Source organism: Papilio polytes, unplaced genomic scaffold (genome assembly GCF_000836215.1).
Source record: "Papilio polytes unplaced genomic scaffold, Ppol_1.0 DF822400.1, whole genome shotgun sequence".
In the NCBI taxonomy this organism is placed as follows: domain Eukaryota; kingdom Metazoa; phylum Arthropoda; class Insecta; order Lepidoptera; family Papilionidae; genus Papilio; species Papilio polytes.
The window spans coordinates 1,212,634-1,232,098 of NW_013526804.1; the positions used below are offsets into that span (position 1 = coordinate 1,212,634).

At 32.0% G+C, this 19,465-nt stretch overlaps 1 protein-coding gene across 1 annotated transcript in view; it reads right to left on the reverse strand.

The window, feature by feature from the left end:
- Window positions 1-19,465, reverse strand: part of LOC106106132 (T-cell leukemia homeobox protein 3-like) — a 41,121-nt gene that overhangs the window by 10,774 nt on the left and 10,882 nt on the right. The window contains exon 2 of the mRNA XM_013286671.1: window positions 7,129-7,357. Coding sequence (XP_013142125.1) covers window positions 7,129-7,357 — 229 coding nt within the window. The remainder of the gene's footprint in view (window positions 1-7,128; window positions 7,358-19,465) is intronic.

Sequence of the window (19,465 nt, forward strand, 5' to 3'; positions counted from 1 at the left end):
ACCCCACGTTGCCGCCTACTTGATGTTACATACAAGTATAAATACTTCAGTGTATTCACTTAAAACAATTCCCTATACATTGTTGATGAATTTTTGTGCCGCTGTTGCAGTTTTAACAAACGCAAATCGACAAACTAAAATACACCAATGTAAAAATAAAAAAGCAATTTTATTTACATGTCCAATAGTATTACGCAATCAACGCTGAGTCTATACTCCTATATTTACTCGTATAATATATAGTAAGAGTATAAAATCTTACTAATGTTATAAATGCAAAAGTTTAGATGTATGGATGGATGGATGTTTGTTAAAGTTTGTAGCCTAAACGGCTGAACGGATCTTGATGAGATTTAGCATAGACGTAGAGGATAGTCTGGAACAACACATAGGATTTTCGCTTTAGTTTTTTTTTTAATTCCACTCGGTCGGAGTCATGTGTGAAAGTTAGTAATATTATAAAGAAGAAAGATTTTTGTATTAGTGTGTTTAAATAACTCATAAACTACTGGCCGATTTCAATAATTCCTTCACCATTAAAAAGCTACGTTATCAGTGAGTAATACAGGTTATATTTATTATTACTTTTTTTAATATCACGCGAATAAAGTCGCGAGAACAGTTAGTTTCCTATAAATTGCTGTCAGCGAGGACCACAGTACCTACTGGTTTAGTAAAAAAAAGCCATAATTCGTATTTATAACAATCAAACACATCATAAATCGACTTAGCTTTTATTTATAGCTTGTCGCGAGCTTATCGACCTAAACAATATGCTTGATAAAATTGAATAGGTGTGCATCAACAACTCTATTGTTCGAGAATACTTTTAACAAGAGATATAGATAAAGATAAGTTTCTGACGTAATAAGATAGCATAGATTGTAAAAAACATACAGACGAATTGAATACCTCCTTCCATTGGGAAGTCGATCCAAAACAGGGTAGTGTTTGACAATCAGTTGAATCGTGCGTTCCTATTGCAAAAACATGTTATACAACAATTGTGTTCACTACATGGACAAGCTTTTATAAGAGGACGCTTTCGCCCACGACTCCATCCGCGTAAAATTAAAAAGAAACAAGTAAGTAGCTGACATCTATGCCAAATTTCATCGAGATCCGTCAGCAGTTTAGGTTACAAACTCTAACAAACACCAACTTATTCAAACTTTCGCATTTATAATATGAGCAAGATAGAATAGAAAACAACATTATACATAGAATGTCATTGACTGAAATCTAGGATTTGACCTGAGGCTGTTACTCCTTGAGAGTGTACGGTGTTCATAACCTTACTATATTCAGAAACGATAAACCTCATCCATTCGTCATAGATAAAAAGAACGTATCATTTGTGTCACCCTAATCAATATTCTTTGACATTTAAATTAATACTAGCTGTACCGTGCGGCATCATCCGCGTGAAATTATAAAAACTTTATTTTATTCTTTACTTTTTTCAAATTCTCAATTGCAAATATCAAAATTACCGTTACCATAATAACCTTGCTTCCTTAATGTCGCCAACAATTGTAGTTTACAACTTGTACACACTTGTAGTTTATGGTTTTTATTCCCACATGAAGTTTTTTTTACAATTTATTTATCTCCTAAGTTTAAAGCGTAAATATATAGACTAAAGAGTGTCATAGGGGTAGGGCTTTTTATTAAAGAAAAAATTATTCAAAATTATGCTGTTATTGCTGACATCCTACGCCACGAAGTGTTGTGTGTTCACGCGTTATTATATTAGTAATAGTAAAGATAAGTACAGATAGTGTAACACTTTTCTAAAAGAAATTTAGAAATAATTATTACTAACAAACTAATAGGTATACTTTGAGTATATACTTTGTTACTCATCTATACTATTATAATAAAGCGTAAACACACACTTCTTTGTTGCCTAAGATGTTAGCAATTATAGCATATTATTGAATAATTATTTTTGTAATAAAAAGCCCTACACTTACCTCATGCTTTAGACTATGTATTTTCACGCCATTAAACATAGGGGGTTTTTGGATAAAAACCCTAATGTGGGAAAGAGACCATAAGTTGCTGCCAACATCAAGAAGCAAAATTGCGATAGCAAGGTAATTGGTATTTTGACATTTGCAATTGATTAGACACATGTAAACTATAAAATAACATTTTCATAAGTTTATGTGAATGAAGTCGCAGGGGAACAGCTAGTGTAAATATAAAGGAATAGCCAGAATTTAAAATTTTTCCATATCACTATTAAATGCAGATTATAAAAGATAATTGACAAATTTTTATCGTAAAAATAAATCATGACACAAGATATGTAAAACAGCGTTAGAGCATTGGTTCTTAAGTGAACGGTAATTTGAAATGCATCATTAAGTGATGATGTTAAATTCAGGATAAAATAACTCTCACGATAAGATAGAGATCTAAATAAATTAACATATTTCTAAATTAAAACATAGAAATATACCGTTTAAATAAATTCATAAACGATGATTGAATTATTGACCATTTCTTACGAGGAAGAGAAAAAACAAACATCGCAAAAGTTAACTTCTCTAAATTACATACATTTGATATTTACTAATAAAAGTATTTAATACTAGCTTTCGCTAGCGACTCCGTCTGCCTGGAATAAAAAAAAAACAAAAGTGAGTAGCCTAAGTGTTCTTTCGGACTACCCTCTACATCTATACTATATTTAATCGAAATCCGTTCAGCCGTTTAGGCTACAAACTCTAACATCCATCCATCCATACATATTAGTATGAAGTATGATGTAACGTTGAAAGTCGTCAACTAAAGCTGTATATACAATTTTATAAAATTATATTCAGGTCTTTTATAACATCCTGCAGTTTATAAAACCAACAATTATTGTTTTAAGGAAAACTTAATAACTTAACATCCTTTAAAAAAAGTCATCATCATCCACTTACCCTTATCCCTTACGGAGGGTGGGCACAGTATGTGCTGCTCTTCCATACATCTCTATCAGCCGTCATATCTGAATCCACTCCTTTCTTAAGCATATCTTCTTTCACACAATCCATCCATACTTTCTTCGGTTTTCCTCTTCCTTTGTAGCCATCCACATTCAATCTTAACACTTTCTGGTTTATGTCCCCATCATTTAAAAAAAAAAAGTATATAAAAAAATCTTAAACACAGTGAAAGTGTAAAGAGGTAACTGTTCGTTGTTTACCGCCGTCAGCAACATTTACTCGTGAATTAATCAAACAGAAACCCTATCAGGCAGTCGGCCCTCGTTAGGGCTTTACTTTTAATACAACAAAACAAGCCCAAACTCCAAGATAAGCCTCCATTAACACAAGCTGTTTAATACAAACAGACGTCTGATAAATTGACTGGAACTAATATTGAAGACCTCTTTTTTTTTAAATTTGTCGTCTATACTAATAATATACAGAGGAAAGATTTGGATTTTTGTACGTATTAAAATAACACAAAAACTACTGGGCCGATTTAAAAAATGCTTTTATTAATAAAAAGCTACGTTTTCACTGAGTAACAAAGGCTATGTTTTTCAGTTTTTTTTATTTCACAGAGGCGAAGACGCGAGCAACAGCTAGTCTTTTAATAAGATTTATTTGTAATTTCCAGAAAGATTAGCTTGACAGTTGTAGCACGAAAGTTTAGTTAGTTGTTATAACTCCAGACTGAGCAAAATAATTTAAATAAAACTTGGCATAAGAATAGAATAGTCTCCAGAATATTAAAATATAATTGATCTCGGAAAATAGCAGTTCTTGTTTAATAGATTTATTATTTAACGCGTGCAAACTTCTTTAGCGCAAATTTGGACCACCCATTACGCCATTTTGACAGCGCGGATTTAAAAAAAAGTAGCCTATAATATGCCCGTCTATGTCAGCTACCCCCCAGTAAAAGTCTTGTCGAAATCGGCCCAGTCGTTGCGGAGATTACCCGGAACAAAGCCGCGTTTGTTGCAGACATGCAGACAAACCGATAGATAGAAAGACAGACAAAAAAAAAATTAATGCGATTTTCGTTATTTCTTTCCGAAATCTGGAATTTTTCTTTTGATATTGCAAACAGACACTCTAATTGTATTTGTATAGATAGATTTATATATATATGTAGATTTGAATAACTCCGTAACAAAAGATTTTTTTTTTTAAATACGGATGATGTCAGAGACAATAGTTTTAAAATGTTGTAGTAGTGCGCCATTTTACCGGCAGTCGATATTTTTTCATCGTCTTTTGTTATAATAAAAAGCCGGTGGCGCCGCGTATCGAGCCTCTCTTTATCTGCTCCGAACACAAACACCACTTGTCCATTAGAAGTAATCGTTATCCCATAGCATAGCCTTATTGTCTCGCAACACCCAAACTGGATCTATACCACCCTTTTTAGTATGTGCTCACGTTTTATGTTTATTTCCTTTGTTAATCTATTGTTTTGATTATGAATTCACAATTCGAAATTAACCGAGGTTTAATTTGAAACTAATTGATATGAGAGATTGGAAAAGTATGCACTTGATTTTACGATTGCGTGTATCGAAGTTTTTAATACAGACCTGAGAATGTTTTACACTAAACCAAAGTGATTTAATTTGACGTATGAGTGTGCAGACCTGAAACTAAACTATCGCACAACTGTTTAGTCTCACTTTGATTCCTATGAGCTTATATGGAAGTGCGCGCACTACTCGATTTATTTGTGCGATTGAACAGTTGAATTGCCTACAAAACAATCGATAATCGCACAACAATTGTGCGATAGTTTAGGCAAAGTGTACGCGCTCTCTACATCTTAAGATTCAAGCATAATATTGAAACAAATGAAAATCAGTTTTTGTACATTTCTTAGCGTATTAATGATTTTTCTAATTCAATTGAATGTAAAGCCCCCTACACACGCTCTGTTCTTCAAAACTAAACAGTTCTCAGTTTTCATATATTTATCTGAACGAGCGTACTGTTCAGATAAAACTGGGCGTGTGTAGCGGGCATTAGTCTTTTATAAGATAGGCCTACTTAAAAGGAGGTCGATAGCTAAATAAATATTAATATTTTTATATTACAAGGTGACAAATCAGTTATCATTTATCAACAAAATCAAGCACGTGTATAATTACAGGAAAATCAACTCTAATTTATTAGTGAACGGTAGTTCGTTCCGGAATCTAAACATGACATATTATGCGTTAAAAAGATTAATATAACATTATCGATAGGGTATATGTAACCGTCAAATTAACATAATTATGCGTATATTAATGAAAAATTAGTATCACAACTATAAAATCGAATACAAAGGTCAAATTAAAAGATTTAGGGCCTGTCCCACCAAATTGTAAATTGTCTGATACCAAACTAACGTGTAAAACATGTGATAGAAATATCGGATTTTGTTACCTTATCTGACATTGACGTCATTTTTAATTAGGCCCTCTATCAGCCAGTGGTGGGACAGGCCCATAGAGCTGGGTAAAGTTCAATTCGGTTGAAATAGCGGTTGTAACTATGTTAACAAGCTTTTATCTTTGATAAAGTTAAAATTAACATAAATAGCTATTTCTAGAAATAAATTAACTACAACTTGTAAGTACTTTCACTTATTTACATGTTTTTGAGTCGACGGTTTTTTTTATATATAATAAAAGGTGGCAAACGAGCAAGCGGCCACCTGAATACACCGAAATGGAAAGCGACCGCTGCGCAATTGCAGATGCGTTGCCTACCTTACATTGACGGAGGAGGAGACGCATAAAGAGGACATTTTCCCTTCCTATGCGTTTCGTCCGCCGTCAAATCCACTTTTCCTTCCCATCCTTTCCTCTAAGTAAAAGGGTAGAAAGGGAAAGGGACTAAAATTAGGTCTTCGGCACCACACTCATCAGACGGAACGCGGAATTTTTTCCACATAACGCCTGTTTTCTTTGTGGTCGTGGTATTACACCGGGCGAGCCGGCCCATTCGTGCAAAGATGTTAAAGCGGGCACTACCACTATAAAATATAATAACCAACGTATGTATATTGATCTGTCTACACGAATTAATAATTTATAAACGGAGGTCATTTTACTGGAAACGGTGAGCTGATTTCATTTAAGACTTGAAAAAAAAAGAATAGAATACACCGTATAGATTTGTCACATTTAGTGGTAATAAATATTTATTGTTTTCAAATTTATAGGCTCTTTTGTTTTAAATTCTCATTTTAAATTATACCGAATTAATAAATATAACATTTATTTTAAGTTACAACTGTCAATAAAAGGATAGTTCTCGTTTATTGAAGTGGTTCACCTTTTAATATCGTTGACGTAGTTATTGCAGAAAATATATACTAGCTTGGAACTCCGGAATTACTAAACAACATCTTTAAAATTTAGTACTCGTATAAAATTGATTTTATTTCAAAATTAGCTTAAAAGCGTAATGTATGAATTATATTTGACGTTAAGTATATGTGAGGAATTATAGAAATGAATTTGCACACGTGGAAGTTTTAAAACATATTTTGCATAAAAATCTTACTATCTCACTAATGTTGTAAATGCGATAGTTTAGATGGATGGATAAATGTTTGTTAGAGTTTGTAGTCTAAACTGCTGAAGGGATCTGGATGAAATTTGGCATAGATGTAGGGCATAGTCTGGAAGAACACATAAGCTACTCACTTTTGTGTTTTTTAAATCCACGCGGTCGGATCCGCGGGCGAAAGCTAATAGATTATAAATCACAATCTAAATTGATACTTTTAAACAGATTAGAAATACATGACATATTGCTTCTTATGAATTTAAAACAGACTTTGATAAATGTTCTTTTTAAGTATTCGTGGACACCAGAAATTGTCTAGATAAATATACCTTTATACTTAGTAGAGTATAAAAGAAAAAATTTCTCGCCCCTTTACTGTAAACTGTCTAACAATTATATCAATCCTGGGAGAGTAAGAGCGGGCACAACTTTGACCAAACTATCGCACAACTATTTACGTGTAATCTTGTATGGATGCGCACACTACTCGATTTTTAGTTGTCCAACTAATCAAAGGTGTGATCTAAAATTAGCAAAGTCGAAATTTTTTCTTAAACAGTTTCTATAAAGAGTTATCAAATTATTAACTAACCTCCATTTCGTCCTTCGGTTCTGAAACCAAGTCTTAACTTGAGCATCTGTCATTTTCAATGTTTTAGCTAACGAGGCGCGTTCAGCTGACGCCAGATATTTCTGTTTGTGGAACCTTTTCTCCAACTCAGCTATCTGTAGCCGCGTGAAAGATGTCCTCGGTTTCTTCCGCTTAGGGGGTGTTCTGTTCTGGTATGGATGACCGATCCGCCTCGTAATCGGGAACGATGCTGGAAAAGATAACATACTATATTTAAAAGATCCTGTAATATCTATATTTATACATATAACAAAATTGGAGTGTCTGTTTGTAACATCAAAATATAAATTCCAGATTTCGGGACGATGACGTATTTGCGTTGCTGATGACAAAAATCCCATTAAAAAATGTTTTGTCTGTCTATCTGTCCGCAAGCCGCGTTTGCTCCGGGTAATCTCCGAAACAGCTGGACCAATTTCGACCGGACTTTCACTGAAGGGTAGCTGACATAGACGGGCATATTATATACTACTTTTCATTTTAATATTGCGTGAACGAAGACGCGGGTTACAGCTAGTTTCAATATAAGACAATGTGTAAAAATAAAGCAATGTACTACACATTGATTTGTTGTACGCTTTTATATACTATTGTTCATAGATGCGGTAATTTTTCGGACATAATCTATGACATGAAGATATGTAAACATAATTTTATAGGTATTCTTCAACAGTAGAAACTCACTATCTTACTTACAATTCGAATGCATTTGATTGGATGAAAAGAACTCCAAAAACTGGCAAAGTCATTAAGCCAATCACAGGCATTGTTTTATCAAATAATAACATCAAAAACAATTACCTGAATGGTTGAATTCTATACGTATATTAACGTCTTATCTTCCTAATTAAAATCACTATGTAATCATCTTAAATATATACTCGAACACAAAATGTTATGAATAAATAAAAATCTCATTAATACAAAACATTTTTCATAACACAAAGCAATACTATTAAAGATTACCACTGTAATATAACGTATTTTTACCTTTAATAACTTTGGAATAATATTCTGACTATATAAATACAATGGGTGTTTCCCGTTGGGCTGTTCGAGCTTCTAATCAAGCAAGATCATACATCATACTAATATTATAAATGCGAAAGTTTAGATGGATGGATGGATGGATGTTTGTTAGAGTTTGTAGCCTAAACGGCTGAACGGATTTCTACAAAATTTGGTATAGATGTAGAGGATATTCTGGAAGAACACATAGGATACCACTTTTGTTTTTTTTTTTAAATCCACGCGGACGGAGTCGCGGGCAACAGCTAGTATATTATAAATGCGAAAGTTTAGATGGATGCATGTTTGTTTTAGTTTTTTGCCTAAACGGCTGAATGGATTTCTATGAAATTTGGTATTGATGTAGAGGATATTCTGGAAGAACACATAGGGTACTCACTTTTTTTTCAATTCCACGCGGACGGAGTTACGGGCGAAAGCTAGTAGACTATAAAAGGGCGTTGTAAAAGGGAAATACGTAGTCAAGTAGACTTTGCCGTTTATCTACATTTAATAATCGTGTAAAAACACTACAGTTTATCAATTTACTGACTGTTTTTTAAAAAGTTTCTTACCCCTGGTTCACTGTCTATCTGCTATCTAAATCAGGAGTATCAAACCTTTTAAATGAATTCAAAATTACAATAACATTGTGTAAGCAATTACGTTTATAAATCGTTGCAAATGGCGGCCATGTAACAATATAGTTCGACAAAATTGTATCATTTAATGACGGGTCTCGATTGGCCCACGTCGTCAATGGTACAGCGTAGATCGATTTGCGTTTAATGATCCATGAGATGAGATCATGGTAACTGGGATGACTTCAATGTCGATTGGATGGGTATTATACGATTATTTTATATATATTTGAAGCCATTTGTTGGTACATTTATTAATACATTTACTTATTTATCTTTTAAAAGGATACATGTAGCATAAAAGCCGATTACTGTGGTTGAAATGTAGTAAATTCGTGTCAAATATATAAAAACGGTTACACTTTATAGTGCAGTATTGGCACAATTTTATTTATCTGTACTAATAATATAAAGAGAAAAGATATGTATTTTTGTATGTATTGAAATAACTCAAAAACTATCGAGACGATTTCGTAAAATCTTTCACCATTAAAAAGCTACGTTATTAGTGAGTAACATAGGTTATGTTTTTTATTATTGTTTAATTACACGCGAGCGAAGTCGCGAGTAACCGCTAGTAATTTAATAAAGTTGTAATGATAAATGTATGTCTTTTACTTACTTTTTAAATAATATTGGATATAATTAGTGTGTTTATATTCGTGTTTTGCGTTTCGTTTGTGAATACTAATTGGGAAGCACTGCAGGTCACTGCAACTTCATCGTAAAATAATATCAATTCTCACGATAAAGTCTATCTCAAATCATTTAAGAATCTAAACAAATTAACAATATTTACAATTCTGAGTTTTTAAATGGTATGAGAAAAAGCTAAGCTATGATGATGACTCGAATAAAAAAAAAGAGGCTAAAATTTAAAATTGACACAGCAACATTTAGACATAGAGTAAATCTTAACAAATACAACGTTTTAGGTAATCGATATGATAATTACTTACTCAAAATGTTATATTATATCTTTACTATCTACTTATTTTTTGTTTACAAAATATTGCATATCCTTGCTCATTTATTGCCTGTCCCACCACTGGCTGATAGAGGCTCAGATAGCTTAAAAATGACGTCATCAGATAAGGGAACAAAATCCGTTATTTCCATCAAATATTTTAGACGTTGGTTTATTATCAGACAATTTACAATTTGGTGGTATAGGCCCTTAATCTTTGACATGATGCAATTGCATACATGAATTCCGTGACAGTTTGTTTTTTTTTCAAAAATGGAATCGTATTAAAAGGCGCGCTCTGATTGGCTCATGCTTAGTAATGACTGCTTCACGTGACCGCAAATTGCGCGGGAATTGCGGTCGTCTACGTAATTTGTCTGTTGTTAAAGAAAGCCTGTGACCTTTGTTCCCCCACTGTTTAGTAAGTGATGCCATTTGTTATTTATTTTATTAGGTAGACAATGCTTCTTTTCATTGCTTTTGTATTTTTCTCAGATTATTTTAGTTAATGTTTATTCAGTAATCGAATAGCATTACTTATTCTACTGTCTGACATAATAAGGTTAGTAAACTTTTTTTATAATTTTTTATTTTGTTTCCTTAAATTTATCAAATTACTAGCTTTCGACCGCTACTCCGTAAGCGTGGATTTAAAAAAAGACAAAAGGGAGTAGTCTATATGTTCTTCCAGAATATCCTCTACGTCTATGGCAAATTTCATAGAGATCCGTTCAGCGGTTTTGGATACAAACTCTAACAAACATCCATCCATCTAAATTTTCGCATTTATATTATTAGTAAGATAAGATTTGTTGTTTTCCTGTTAAAATAGACAGAAGCAAGTAAGTTCATTAAATCAATAAAAAATAATAGACGAACGGATCGATCACGATCATTTGTATAATTATTCCGTGCCAAATAAAATTGAAACTTGAAATATAGTCGTCGTTGATTAATAATGTATGAAAATCGTATAATTAATTTCGTGATAATTGTTTTAGATATCGTATTGAATATTTAAAAGACATTAGAGCATGACTACTATATCCGGCAAAAAAATGTTACGGATTTTGTATTTTTTATGTTACTATTTTATTATTTAATCCACGACTGGATGTATAAACGAGGTTCATTATAAACGCTCTTAAAATACTTAAGCAAAAGAACATATGAGAACATAATGTGTCGATTGCATTAAATACAGATATGGCTACAAAGATAGAGGACGACCGAAGACAGTATTGATGGATTGTGTGAAAGAGGATATGCTTAAGAAAGGAGTGGATTCAGATATGACGGCTGATAGAGATGTATGGAAGAGCAGCACATACTGTGCCGACCCTCCATAAGGGATAAGGCAAGTGGATGATGATGATGATGACGATGACATTAAATAGAGATATATTATTATATCAATAATGGCCGCCTTCCTAGTTACTTTTAAACATTCGTTAGTTCTTTCGGTTCGATAACTTCATGAAATGTGTTTCTGAACTACGTAACTTGAGCTTTAACTAAACGTAAGTCAACTTAACACCAATGAATCACTAGGTAATGATAAAATATTTTTCCCCGCATAAATCCGACAAAAGTCCGTGAGATTGAATCTCTACTGCGGTCAGAACCTATTCCAAAAAAAACTTCTATATTTATGTAAAACATTGTTATAATAAAAGCTTTGAAATTGTATCCACAATATAGATTAACAGGGCCCAAATATTTCACTTACGTCACTGGGCGTCAGGGTGGAAAAGGGTGGTATAATAAGATTCCGTGGGTCGTAATCCGTTTAGAGGCAATATGATTCATGCGTGCGGCCCTCAAGCCTGCTTTAACGTGCGTTATGGTTATTGTTACGTTTGAGATACGTTTCCATTGTGTTATATTTCGATATCAAATTCACATATGTAAGAAAAATAATTCCTTTCCACTACCTTACAGTAAGTACCGCTAAAATCCGTTCAATAGTGTCGGAGATTTTACAGACTTACGGACTGACAGAAATGGTAAAAAACTTCTATTTACTAACATTATTAATGCGAAAGTTTAGATGTATGAATGTTTGTTAGAGTTTGTAGTCTAAGCTGCTGAAGGGATCTAGATGAAATTTGGCATAGATGTGGAGGATACTTATGTTTTTTTTTAATTCCACACGAACAGAGTCTCGGGCAAAAGCAAGTACGGTTATCAATCGATTGATTTCTTATCAGAATCGATCGTTAATGCTACTGAATTGAATAATTCTTCGAGAACATTACCCTTCAAACAGTCGGGTTAAATTATCTAAGAGCACTTAGAAATAAAATTTTACGACACTGTCGAATTGTTTTTAAATGTTAAATGAATATTATCAGATGTTTGTTATCGTTTAGATTTAAAATTTATACATTATCAGAAAGTCTTTTTTTAAAATTGTACCATTAAAATATAAGAAGCACTAGTATCTTTTTTATCTTTACATTAAAGTGATTACGAAATTTAAAATTCCAATAAGATGGTAAAAATCCTTTACTGGTTTTATGACAGTTATTAAGTCGTAGCATTTTGAGGTTTTTAAAGCGTTAAAAAGAAATTATTTGGACATCATCAAATTAAAATGATAATGTGGAAGAGTAAGAAAAATTAAGACTCAAATTAACATTGAAAGGTTTAACTGTTGGGGTGTAATCCTTTTATGTTATTACCCTCAACCCTACGCCCCTTCGGGTTTTGGGTACTTTAAAAGGATCTGTTTTCTATACGTCACTCCTGTTTATTTCATATTTTTATCTTAAATTCACTTTTATATTTTGTTTATCTTATATTATACCATAAAATAAGAAATAACAAAATTATGTTTAAAGATATCAAAGCAATGTAACTTAAAATACAAGATTAGAGTAAAAAATGTTCATTTCTTGAAGTATAAACATTATTAAGAAGAGAAGCTAAGTCTCTTAAAGAAATAAAAATAAAAATAAGTATATTCTACGTACATTTATGTATTAGATTACTTTTCAAATAAATTTAAATGTATGCTTAATTTCTCACATAAAAAAGGCATATTCTTTACAATTTCCGTGATGCGAAAATTCCTCGCAAACATTTCGCGACCTCAATACAGCCGAGAAGACAAATGCCTGACGTCTAATTGGAATGTGACGTCACCTGGGATTCCAGCACGCCGCTCCATCATTCCAATAGCCGCATTTGTCAGCGCCTCAGAGTTTTGGTTATACTTTCTATGATGTAAAAGTTTCACTGCCGAAACAAATTAACTTGTTTACATGTTTTTGAATGTTTCCGTAGTCCTTTAAGAAAAAGCTATGAAAATCAACAATACTAAGTATATAATTACAAAACTATTTAATTAATTCGAGTTATAATAAAATAAAATAAAATAAAAATAAAAATAAAAATAGCCTTTATTGCTTTTCAGGTTACAATTAATTATAAGTGCCTAGTTACTAAAAATAGATTTTCCTAATCAATTAAAAAAAATTTTTACTTTAATTATCGGCAACTGGTTGTGTGTGCGGAAAAGCTTGTCTACCGACAAAGGCCTCCTCTAAAGATTTCCATTCCTTCTTGTCTCTTGCCAACCGTATCCATACTGGACCAGCTATTTTCTTGAGGTCATCTTCCCATCTTTTGTTTTGTCTGCCTCTTTTTCTTTTGCTATAATTCGAGTTATAAAACTTACTTTAAATGTTAATTTCTTATTTCAGTGAACTATTACATGGTTGTTAAATTTTTTTTTTAAATAGTTTAACAAATTTTGTCGAGTGTACAATACAAGCAAATGTATGCTCCCGTGTCCTACATGCATTACGGAACGCCCAAACCCTAGCGACAGGGTTGTCGCTCTAATTAAAATTCATTTAATACATAGTTCATTGTCCCATTTATATCGAAATGTGAATAGTAAAACTGCTAAAGAAAACATGGACAAGTAAAATAGTTTCGTACCGTACCGTTATCTATACTAATACTATAAAGGAGAAAGGTTTATATTTTTGTATGTATTGAAAGAACTGAGAAACTACTCGGCCGATTTCAAAAATTCTTTTACCAAAAAAGCTATGTTATTACTGAATAACATATGGCAATTTTATTACAATTTTATTTCCGCGCGGACGAAGAAACGAGCCACAGCTAGTATAATATAGAGTAGGAACTGCCTAGTCTGACGACCTAGTGTTCATTGTTTCGCAGCCAATTCAACTGTTTAGTTGCACAACTAAAAATCGAGTAATGAGCGATGTGCAACAGTTGTGCGGTAATTCTAATAATAAATTAACCCGAAAAATAAATCATTTATATCATCAGAATATCTACATACTACAGGACATCTTTTGTGCCAGCCCTGGCGTTACCGCGGCCATTTTGTAAATGTTTCGCCTTTGTTCCCAATTGCAATGTTGGTAGCAGTGAGCCGATTGCATTCCGCCTTCAGTTGAATTTTCCATGAGACAGCGTAACCCCGTTTTGTAACCACTGGTCTTTTGTATGTTGGTTGGTTGAATGCAAAATGCATGAGGATTGTCCTGTATTTTTCCATTTACTCTACTATAGCTTGTAATTGGAAAAATTGATTTTGATTATTTTGTGAAATGGAGATGATATTAAGCCATTTTCGTATTAGGAAAAACAACCACTTGTAATGGAAGAATTCTATCTTACTAATATTATATCTTACTTCTTACTTCTTATTTATTAATTATTATAAATGCTAAAGTTTAGATGGATGGATGGATGTTTGTTAGCGTTTGTAGCCTAAACGGCTGAACGGATCTCCATGAAATTTGGCACAGGTTTAAAGCATAGTCTGGAAGAACACATAGGCTACTTTTTATCCCGGGAATAGTAATGGTTTCCGTGGGATTCATTAATTTAGTTTTTTAATGTTCACTCGATCATTCTGCCACGGTTCAACATATCTTATTGAAATTTGGCACAGATATAAAAGAAAGTCTGGACTACACATGAGATAAGCTTCATCCCAGAGAAATGTCCGGTTCCCGAGGGATACGTTGCTTTTCGTAATTTATATAGTTCGTATGTTTTCTAATACCACGCGAACGAAGTCGCGGGCAACAGCTCGTATTTAATATTAAGTATTATAAAGTACAGAGTGAATATTACGTAGCGCGGAGAATAGTCACACTCTCTGTACTCAATACTCTGTAATGAATAATCTATAATAATGGAATAGGTATTTCTTACGTAAGAAGGCGCAAGACAAATGACGTCAAAAATAATATTCACCATAAGAATTTTATTGAACTTAAAAAAACTAAAATTAAGTTAACATAGTTTTAATTATTCGAAATATTACTGTCAGATAATATTAATCTAATCCATTGAAAATAAAATATTGCCTCCAGTAGCGCCTACATACATAAATTAACATTAAATCGCCAATTTGTTTTTTTTATTATTGATCTAGTCAAAAAAAAGTGTAATAAAATCGAACTTAATTTTTATCTACGGTTGGTATTATTGGAATTGATATAGATAATCCAAAGTATCGATCGTAAAAAGTTTTATTGCCGAAAGAAGCATTTAATTTAACCTAGAAGTAGTATACTGGATTAAGCGTCCTTCTATTCATAATCTGAATATTAATAAGAAAGTAATTTCATGTTAAAGTATTTAACAATATCGTTAGTCTCAAATTTTCACAATAAGAAAGTTTTTCTTTCCCAAGTTAAAAAAGCATCACTAAGTTTTATTTTAATGTCAAAAAGTCTACAAGGTTTCCTTCTTACATTGGCTTCAACACAATTTTAAGAATGCACACTTGAAACTAAACTATCGCACAACTGTTTAGTCCCGCCTTGCTTCCTATGAGCTTATATAGAGGTGCGCACACTATTTGACTTTTAGTTGTGTTTAAACAGTTCAATTGGTTAAACAATCGACAATCGCATAACAGTTGACGATAGTTTAACATGTGCGCCTGCTCTAGAAAGAAAAATACTTGGCCAACATTTGCGCCAGCATTGGAAGTTGGAATGTCCTTGGAATTGGGCTACGAATAGTGTTGTATTGTAGTGAATGTAATGTCGATAAATAATTTACTAATAATTTTTACAAAAATTGAGTTATGTTAAATTGTTGACTTTTTATTTTTGTATAATACACATCAACTTTCCACTTCTAGTGTAAGAAAATATACCCATTAGTGAAACTAAAAGATACCATTTTTTTCTTCATTAATTTTATATGTTAGTTGAACAAGAATAATTTTAAAATAACTTCTTATTAATGGTTTTAATTAGACATAGTCGTGAGAGCTACTTTAAATGTTAAAAATGAAGCGTTCTAAATTAGTTTATAATTAGTGCTTAAATTTTAGGGGTTTCGGCCATGAATAAAATTATCTAGTATTTAAACAGTCCATAATGATTTTTGATTACTAAGCTTACCTCTAAATTACTTCCCAGTTTGTTAATGGACTGAAATTTTATAAGGACATCTTTATAGTTTTATTTAACATTTTATTACTTAGTATTATTACCAAAAAAAATAATGTTTCATATTTAATTAAGGATTTATATGTATTTTTGAGTATTATTACTGCAATCAGAATCTATGAAACTGGTACTCATTTTACTATCTTCAAAAAAATCTTCATTTGTCCTTCAAGTGATACCTGAGGGAGTTTTTTTTTAATTTAGTATTAAGTCCGGAGGCCTAATTTTAGTCCCTTTCCCATTCCACCCTTTTCTTAAGAGGAAAGGATGGGAAGGAAAAGTGGATTTGACGGTGGAGGATTCGCATAGGAAGGGAAAATGTCCTCTTTATGTGCGTGTCCTCCTCCGCCAATTAAGGGTAGGCAACGCATCTGCAATTGCGGATGTCTGGGCAGCGATCGCTTTCCATTTCGGTGGATTCAGGTGACCGCTTGCTGGTTTGCCACCTTATGTTATAAAAAAAAATGCAATGGCATAGTAAATGGAAAACAGTTTGAAATGTAAGCAAAGATGTTAATACTATTTAAAAATGTCATTTAGCAATTATATTTACCGATATTTACGCTACTAATGATTATAAATTCTATGTAGTACATTTCTTTTGTAAATTCTAAAACTGATATATTTAAAATTTTTTATGGTTTTAATTAAATTTAGTGAGCACATAACTACTAAACACTTAATTGTATTTTATATGGAAAAAGGTGGCAAAAGTGATTGGATCACATCCTTACGGGTGCTATACAGCACAAAACAATAAAAAAGTTTCTAGCTACATTGATATTTGCATAAAAGGTATGAACAGAAACAAAATTACTCATTTCAAAACACTTTTAAAAGTAGTAGAAATAAAATGATCTTATTTATAATTTTCTCTGCAACTTCTGGATACCTGATAATAGTTTCCAATTTGATTTTTTAAATAAATACGATTTATTCAAAAATGTTAATTTTTATGACACAATAAATTTTAATTGTTCCTTATTAAAAGCTCAATAAACACGCACATACATATATGTTTTTATGCAAATTTACTAGTATCTTTTTGGAAACCTCTAATTAAGTATAATTTGTATATTTTCCACACAATTCATGTTTTAGTGTTTCGATTTTAGCGCGGAGACGAATAAAATTATCGACTACTTAAAATCTATCGATAATGAGTATTTATTGCCGAGCACATCACTACTTTTCCAGTTTAATAATGGACTAATTAAGATGTTATGTTGCTATTGAGTCATGTTTGAAGTATAATTGAAAAGATTTTATGTGCATTATTTTACAATAAAACAAATTAATCGTTTTTAATTAAAAAAATCTTCTCGTTTTGAGACCTTTTATTTTAACGATCAATATCTTAGATCATAATCTTAATATCAAAGTTATACAATAGAATAAAATAAGACTGAAACAAGGCCGTGAGAAAACAATCAAATTATTATATGTATGTATTATACATATTATATGTTTGTCATATATATCTATTAAATACCCTAGTGTGTTTGTCTTGCTTCTCCTGTCCCACTGGGTTGCCTGGAAGAAATCGCTCCTAGCGATAAGGCCGCCCTTGCGAAAATCTAATATTACTTAATTTATGCTTTCTTGTATAATATGATACGTGCAAAAGTGTTAAATAAATAAATAAAATAAATTATAAACTAGCTGTTCTCATACGGCTTCGCAGGTAATTATAAAAGCTCCATTTTATCGTTTACATTTGTCAATTTATCAATAGCAAATGTCAAAATGAAATGACATGATGACAATCCATGGCAATCTTGCTTCCTTGATGTTGGCAGCAACTTATGGTCTCTTTCCCACATTAGGGTTTTTGTCCAATTTATTTACCAACTATTTAAGTTTATTAGCGTAAAAATGTATAGCCTAAAGCGTGAAGTAAGTGTAGGTAGAGCTTTTAATTAAAAAAAACACATTCAAAAATATGCTGTAATTGCTGACATTTTAGGCAGCAAAGAAGTATGTTTACGCTTTATTATATTAGTATAGATTTTATAACTTCTCATAATGACAATGGTTCATAATATCGTCAGACCGTTTTAACTGAACAGTAGAAATAGTTAAAATTTTACTTACATTCGACAGTTTTAACTATACCTCTCCTGTTTATTTAAAACTAACTGTTGCTCGTGACTTCGCCCGCGTGAAATTAAAAAATACAGTCTATGATAGTCCCTTTTTTACGGCGAAAGATTTTTTGAAATCGGTGCAGTAGTTTTTGAGTTATTTCAATACATACAGAAACACAAATGTTTTCTCTTTGTAATATAAGTATAGTATAGATAAACATGAATATCAAGTTTTGTACGTATTAAAATATATATCTGTCTCTATTTTTTTCAATAAGAATGAGAGAGATGCTAATATTTCAACAGTAACACAAAATAACACAATAAATGTTCAGAGAATAAGACGCAATAAGATCATGATAACCGTGAGATACATGGTTGACGTATATTATCCGCACGCACTGTAAATACAGTCATTATAGAAGAGTCCATATTACTATATAAAACTGTGCTTTAGTACGACATTTTGAAATTACCCTTGAGAATAATCTATATCTATACTTCTATACTAATATAATAAAGCGTAAACACACTAATTTGTGGCGTAGGATGTCAGCAATCACAGCATATTTTTGAATAATGATTTATTTAATAAAAAGCCCTACACTCACAACACGCTATAGGCTATATATTTTCACGCTATTAAAACTTAAGGAGTAAATATTTTGGATAAAAACCCTAATGTGGGAAAGAGACCATAAGTTGCTGCCAACATCAATGATGCAAAATTACAATGGCTGTACGGCAATTGGTATTTTGACATTTGAAAATTGGATTCTGACAAATGTAAACAATAAATTAAAGTTTTTATAATTACACGCGGATGAAGCCACACGGGAACAGCTAGTTTAAAGATAAAAACTGTCTCTTCAAAGAAATATTTTCTCACGACTCTTTTATATGCAATACCACTTAACATATTCACAATCTTCTAATCTTTAAAGCGAAAAATATAAACAGCGATATAATATTTTATGAACATCGAGCCGCGGTCCCCAAAGGAAATGCTTTCTCGTATATTTACACATTTGAAATATAGCACTTTTATAACCTCTCAAGTTATGGATTGCCGATAAAATAACGGCATTCATCCTATGCTATATGTCTCCTTACATCATCCACTTGCCCTTATCCCTT